Raw genomic sequence first — 7614 nt, 5'->3', positions numbered from 1 at the left:
CCTTTGTAAAGACCCTTTATTAATTATGTAAAGATGGGAAGATAATTGTAATTGTTAGTTAAATGTTAAATTATTTTGGGGCGTGACAACTTGGTATCAGAGCTACCGGGTTTGAATACTTGGGGCTCGCGGGAAGTGGTCGTTATACCACAATGGGTTCATTTCACATGATTGGGAAACGTCTTGCTTCTTTGTGATTATGTGATAGCATGCTTATGTGACTATGTGGGTATGGAATTAGACTTTTGGGATGTTGTTTGCGTCTATTAGTTTCCTTGAAATCTTTTTAGAAGGGTACTTGATCACTACTCATTCTACTAAGAATTATTGGTTTCTCATGGGACAAATCTCATCACTAAAGGATAATTCGCATGTGTTTATGTGACTAAAGTGCTTAGTGGAGTGAATTGAGTTGTTTGTGTGGTAGGATGTATATGGTTGCTTTAGCCTAACGTGTGAAGTTAGTGGCAAGCACATTTGGAATTATGTGCTAAGTTATTTATCTTGTCCCTCAATTAGGATGTCAGGAAGAGTTCGAACTTGAGGTGGTAGGGTTGGAAGGCGAGGTTGAGGTCACCAGGGTGTATTTGAGGTGTCGGTCCAAGAGGTCCCGGTACAAGAAGAGGGTTTAAGCCAAGCTAACATGGCCGAACAAGTGGGCCAAGAAGAGGTGCCAGGGCAACCCGGCCAAGCTGCAATGGGGGCTTTAGCCCGGGAGATTGCAGGGGCATTGAGGGAGGCCATGAACATACTGAGGGTGGAGACCCAAGAGAGGGAGAATGTCGCTGAGACTAGAGCTAGCTTCCTCACGAGGGAGTTTTTAAGGGCCAAGCCGGATGAATTCCATGGCGGCCCCAATCCAAAGAAAAGGGACGAATGGTTGGAACAAACCGTGAAGACCTTTGATATGCTCCATACAAAGGATGGGGAGTTGAGGGTGACCCTTGCTAGTTATTACCTCAAAGGTGACGCCGGGCAATGGTGGAAATATGCAAAGGACCGGATAGCACCAACATGGGAGGCATTTGTGACGGCCTTCAAAGACAAGTACTTACCTCTCACAACTCGGGAGAGGCTGAGACAAGAATTCAAGGACCTTAAGCAGCTTAATATGTCTATGGCCGAATTTGAAACGGCCTTTTCTAGCTTGTTCCGGTTTGCACCAGAGTTGGTAGCGACGGAGGAGCGCCGTTGCTTTGAGTTTGAGAAAAGGTTGAGGACAAAGATTTTGTTCAAGGTTGCCGAGGACATGATCCGAGAGTATGATCGCCTTGTGGAGGCGGCGAGAGTTCATCAGGGAACCGCTTCGGCTCAGTCAATACAGCAGGCCTATGCTCCGAGAGAAGAGCAGGTTGACCAGAGACCACAAGCGCGCGTGCATGCTGTTACAACGCCAGAACAGTTGCCAGGACCTTTAGTGGTGAGAGGTATATTTATTGTGTGTAACTCTTTGGTCAGTGTGTTGATAGATACATGTGCATCTCATTCATTCATACCTGCTACATTCACATCTGCATTGGGGTTAGAATTGGTACCGTTAGCGTCTCCACTCCGAGTTGAGTCGCCAGTTGGGGGTACAGTTGACCTAGACCGGGGATGTCATGGTTATGAGATAGAGGTTGCTGGGTGTAGACTCCCGTTTGCTTTTGTGTTGCTAGACATGTCTAGCTTCGATGTTATTCTAGGCATGGTTTGGTTGTCTTCGTATCGGGCAGTAATTGATTGTTTTCGGCAAAGAGTCACAGAGTGCACTTCGGGTGGTGATTATTTTTATTTTCTAGGGGATAGGGTTGATTGGGTTTTATCATCGGTGTTTGATCCTCGGAGTAGGAATGAGCTTAGCAGCCTTCTAGCTACTCTCTTGGATAGTGAGAGTGTCGAAACTCGAGTTGAGTTGCCAAGGGTAGTGTGTGAATACCCGGAAGTGTTTCCCGAGGACCTTACTAGTTTGCCGCCCCACCAGGAGGTTGAGTTCACTATCGACTTAGTGCCTGGAACGGTACCCATTTCTATGGCATCGTATAGATTTGCACCCGCGGAGTTGCATGAGTTGAAGATTCAACTCCAAGAGCTTTTAGACAAGGGCTTCATTCGCCCTAGCACGTCGCCTTGGGGAGCACCGACTCTCTTTGCGAAGAAAAAAAACAGATCGTTACGGTTGTGTATAGACTACCGCAAGTTGAACCAAGTCACTGTTAAGAACAAATACCCTTTGCCCAGAATAGATAACTTGTTCGATCAACTTAGAGGGTCTTGTTGCTTTTTGAAGATAGATTTGAGGTCGGGGTACGATCAGTTGAGAGTCCGGGAGGAGGACATCCAGAAAATGGCCTTTTGTACGCGTTATGGCCACTACGAGTTCATAGTAATGCCTTTTGGTTTGACGAATGCACCGGCTTCCTTCATGGATTTGATGAACCGAATATTTAGGGAGTACTTGGATCATTTTGTGGTCGTCTTCATGGACAACATCCTGATCTATTCGACCTCCGAGAAGGAACATTAGACTCATTTGAGGATAGTGCTTGACTTGCTTAGGGAGCATCAGTTGTATGCAAAATTTGACAAGTGTGAGTTTTGGCTCATTGAGGTGAAGTTTTTGGGCCACGTTGTGTCAAGAGAGGGAGTAACAGTAGATTCCTCGAAGATAGATTCTGCGCAAGATTGGGAGCAACCTAAGAATGTCTTTGAGATTCGGAGTTTCTTGGGATTGGCGGGGTACTATCGGCGTTTTGTAAGAGATTTCTCTAGACTAGTCGCGCCTTTGACTAGATTGACTAGAGAGGGGGTTAAGTTTGTGTGGAGTGAGTCTTGTGAGAAGTCCTTTCAGGAACTAAAAACTAGATTGACCACGGCACCAGTGTTGATCATTCCAGAGAGAGGTTTGGGGTATACCGTCTTTTGTGATGCATCTCAGGATGGGCTTGGTTGTGTTTTGATGCAAGAGGGAAAGGTAGTAGCATATGGCTCCCGACAGTTGAAAACTCATGAGAAGAATTATCCTACCCACGACTTAGAGCTAGCCGCAGTAGTGTTTGCCTTGAAGATTTGGAGGCATTACTTGTACGGTGAGAAGTTTGAAGTTTTCTCCGACCATAAGAGCTTGAAATATTTGTTCTCCCAAAAAGATTTAAATTTGCGTCAACGGAGGTGGATGGAATTTCTAGAAAACTATGATTTTGAGTTACACTATCATCCGGGGAAGGCCAATGTAGTGGCCGACGCCTTAAGCCAAAAAACTGTGAGTAGTTTGGCGAGTGTGGCCATTCAGGAGTAGAATATGTTGGGTGAAGTCGGTAAGTTTGGGTTGCAATTGGGTGAGTCCGAAGAAAGTGCTACGTTGTTTATCTTGAGTGCTCAACCTGTTTTGATTAGTAGAGTTGCAGAGGCACAACAGGGAGACCACGAAGTGGAGTTAATTCGGGAGAGAATCTCCAATGGGAAGGAGGAGAAAGGTTTGAACATTCACTCAAATCAGAGTGTATATTACCTAGATCGTTTGTTTGTGCCGGAATCTTGTACAGAGGAAGTGCTTCGGGAATTCCATCCTCATGCCTTGCGGTACATCCGAGAGGCACCAAAATGTATCGAGACCTTAGTCGTCAGTTTTGGTGGAGGGGTATGAAACGGGATGTCGCATCCTTTATGTCGAAGTGCCTTGCTTGTCAGCAAGTCAAAGCCGAGCACCAGAGACCAGCGGGTTTGCTACAACCCTTACCTATAGTCGAGTGGAAATGGGAACACGTAACTATGGATTTCGTAGTTGGGCTTCCTAGAACGCAGCTGGGCAATGATGCCATTTGGGTGATTGTTGATAGGATGACTAAGTCCACACACTTTATTCCTATGCGTACTAGCGACTCAGTTGAGCACTTGGCAGAATTGTATGTTAGAGAGATAGTTCGGCTTCATGGGGTTCCAGTGACCATAGTATCATATAGAGACCCTCATTTCACTACCCGGTTGTGGCAAAGCCTTCAAGAGGCGTTGGGATCCAAGTTAACGTTTAGTACTGCTTATCACCCCCAAACCGATGGGCAATCGGAACGTACAATACAGATTTTGGAGGATATGCTTAGCGCTTGTGTCCAAGATTTCAAGGGGTCTTGGGAGAGGCACTTACCGTTGATTGAATTTGCTTACAATAATAGCTATTGGGCGAGTATTAAGATGACACCATTTGAGGCCTTGTATGGCCGACCTTATAGGTCACCCGTTTGTTAGGCCGAGATAGGAGATGCACCGTTGCTGGGACCGGAGATTATTAGGGAGACTACCGAGAAAGTTGCCCTTATTCAGAAGAGATTAGCTACAGCCCAAAGCCGACAGAAGAGTTACGCCAATAAGAGGAGGCGACCGTTATCCTTTGAAGTAGGTGATCATGTGTTCCTTAAAATCTCACCTAGGCGGGGTTTGATGCGGTTTGGCAAAAATGGGAAATTGTCTCTGAGGTTCATTGGGCCTTTTGAGATATTGAAGAGAATTGGGGAAGTGGCATATCGGTTAGCTTTACCGCTACAACTTTCGGAGGGTCACAATGTGTTTCATGTGTCAATGCTTAGGAAGTACGAACCCGGCCCTTCTTACGTGTTAGATTGGGTTGATTTGGAGGTAGATGAGGATGCCTTCTACGAGGAGAGATTGGTGCGGGTCTTAGATAGACAGGACCAAGTTTTCCAAGGCAAGATTATCCCTTTGGTGAAAGTTTTGTGGAAACATCATGGAGCAGAAGAAGGCACTTGGGAACGTGAGTTGGAAGTCCAAGGGAAATATCCGGACTTGTTTATTAATGTTTAACCATGCATTAGAAATATTGTTTTATTGATGAATTCTAGGAGCATTGTATATGTTTGAACTATGGAAATGTTAGAAATATTGGGATGTGTTTCGGAAACATGAGTTGACCTTAAACATTGTATATGTTATTTGAGTTTTGAAATTTAAACTGTTATAAACATTGAATATGTTTTGATGAAGCATGAGTTATTTTGCTTATGGTTCCCTTGGGAGGTAATGAAATGACCGGTAATGGGTCAAGTTGGCGAACGTTGAAATTATAATCTTTTGAGAATTGAATACAATTAATTTTAGAGCTTGTATGTCTAATTTCGGGGACAAAATTCTTTAAGGGGGGGAGGTTATAGCGATCTCGATTTTTTCCCTTCATATGTTGTATTCTGAACTCGGGTTTCATGGTTGGTTATTGAGGTGTCTATCTTGTTTCCGTCCTTTAAGTCTTTATTTTCGAGTTTTGGGATGTGTTGGGTAGGTTTGGAACAGGTTGGGTGTGTTTCAAAACAAATGGTTGCTGTCCAAATTTTGGTATCTTCGCTCGAGCGAGGTCTTTGTCGCTCAAGCGAGCTTTGTGCTTTAGTTCCTTCGCTTGAGCCAAGGTTCCTTCACTCGAGCCAAGGTTCCTTCGCTCGAGCGAGATTTGAGTGGTGTGTCCCTTCGCTTAAGCGATGGGCCTTGTGCTCGAGCGTGCGTCTGCGTCTCCTTTGGACCTAAAGGTTGTCATTCTTGGCTCGAGCGAGCGAGGTCTATGTTTTGGGTTTATTCGCTCGAGCGAGCGGTCTTTCGCTCGAGCGTGTTTCAGGGTTACAGACCTGAGCTTTCCATTGTTCGCTCGAGTGACGCTTATTGCGCTCAAGCGAGGATCTTTTGTGTCTGGTCCCTCGAGCAACCACTCCTTCGCTCAAGCGAGCCTCGAGTATATCAATTCACAGCAACGAGTAAAACATCACTTTTTCATCTCCATTTCTCTCCAAACCCTAGATTCGGCACACTCTCTCTCTAAAACACCCCTTCTCTCTTCAAGAGCACTTGATCTAGAGGGTTTCTACCCTACATCCTTTGTAAATAGTGTGGAGCTTTGCGTGGGCTTTGTTTTGATCCGCAAAATTTTGGGATTCGGAGCATCTTGAGTTTCCTCCTTCATCTCCTTTGAGTCTCTCCATTTGAGGTAGGGATTTCTTGAGTTATATATACATGTATTGTTATCTAAATGTTGATCTTAAAAGTGTTGAGATTCCAGTTCAAAAAAAAAATGTGTTGAGATTATTGTGTTGAGTACGATTTTTGCTCCAAATGTAAAAGGGGTTTTGAAAAAATAGGAGTTTAAATCTCAACCCTTTTGCTAATCCTAAAGGGTTTCCACTTTATTTAATTCGAAGAATATGATTTGGGTGGGTTTCACCATGAAATGTGGAAAAGTTTTTGGAACCTTCTTTTCTTTTGATAAAAAGATGAGTGAGCCTTGATTTCACAATGTGCTTTGCAAATATGGAAAGTTTTTGACATATTAAATGGGTGTTTGCTTTAAGAACTATTGTTGAATAAATGATAGTATATACTTGTGGAATGACAATTGTTGTGCACCATGAATATTGATTGTAGCTATGTATTAATGGCTCATGGGGATTTTGTAAAAGAACAGTGAAGAGGGGAAATGGAAATTGTGAATGTTGACATTATTGTGAAGACATTGAAAATGGAGAAATGTCATGAGATATTATGTATTGGATCATGTTCTCATTTGATTTATTATCATTGTTACACATATGGAAATGAATTGGAAAAGGTTTACTTTGAAAAAGATTATGTTGAAATGAGAATTATGGAATTGTGAATGGGGTAAATATGTGGCAAGTCCGGATAGGGGGTGTAGTTAAATTTGATAAGTTTGCCTAAGTGTCCAGGGTGAAAGACCCGAAAGCTGCGCGGATAGGTGTCGAGCCTTCTGATTAATACCGGTAAAAATGACAGATTGGTAATACTTGTAGAGTCTACTTGCAAACACCAGCCTAGGAATCACCAGTGTCGTATTTACCACCCTTGTTGATTAATGATTGGAAATGTTGGAAACAAAAAATGTTGAGTTGGCAAATGATTGTTGAGAAGATAAAAACTTACAAACGTGCATGAAATGGACTTTTTTATAAGGATGCATGGCATGGCATTAACAATTGCATTTGTTTTTAAGAGTATGCATAACTGTATATACTTTGTAAAAATTCTCTACTGGGCTTTTGCTCACCCCTATGGGATTTGGTGCAGGTAAAGATGTGGTGATCCCGCCGAACTAAGGGCGTGGATATTTTGAGAAGAGTACGTAGCTCTTTTATTTAGTGTAATTCTTTTGAGCCAAGGGCTAATGTGTATGGGTTGCAGAAACCATTTTTTTGTGTAACCAGGCTTATGCCTTGGAAGATGTAAGCCCTTAAGGGCATTGTATTATTTTGAGAATGGACGCTTTACATGCTATAGATTCATATGTTTGTATTGATGAATGTATACCCGCATGTAAAATCTTTGTAAAGACCCTTTATTAATTATGTAAAGATGGGCAGATAATTGTTATTGTTGAGTAAATGTTGAATTATTTCGGGGCGTCAGAGTAAAGATGTTACAAAGTGCAAGTAAGATGTACAAAATAGTGCGAGTAAAGATGTTACAAACATAGTGCAAGTAAGATGCACAAAATAGTGCGATGCGAAGTGAACATGATAGTGTGATACGAAACAAATTCACAAAATAGTGCGAGCAAAGTGGATGGACAAAATAGTGCGATCAAAGTGCACAAGAGAGTTCGATGCGCAAAAATGCGCGAATATG

General features: G+C 43.0%; 1 protein-coding gene across 1 annotated transcript; it reads left to right on the top strand.

Annotated features, from left to right (window-relative positions):
• The first annotated feature begins 643 nt into the window (after positions 1-643).
• On the top strand, positions 644-6468 carry LOC114307497 (uncharacterized). The gene is made up of 2 exons (XM_082888769.1): positions 644-1999; positions 6397-6468. Exons 1-2 carry the CDS (start codon positions 644-646, stop codon positions 6466-6468), a joined length of 1428 nt encoding a protein of 475 aa, XP_082744895.1.
• Positions 6469-7614: the final 1146 nt, after the last annotated feature.

The sequence above is a fragment of the Camellia sinensis genome, chromosome 9 (assembly GCF_055761805.1).
Source record: "Camellia sinensis isolate YWXY chromosome 9, ASM5576180v1, whole genome shotgun sequence".
Lineage (NCBI taxonomy): Eukaryota > Viridiplantae > Streptophyta > Magnoliopsida > Ericales > Theaceae > Camellia > Camellia sinensis.
The sequence above is the reverse complement of the archived record's forward strand: the minus strand, read 5'-3'. Positions and strand labels throughout refer to the sequence as shown.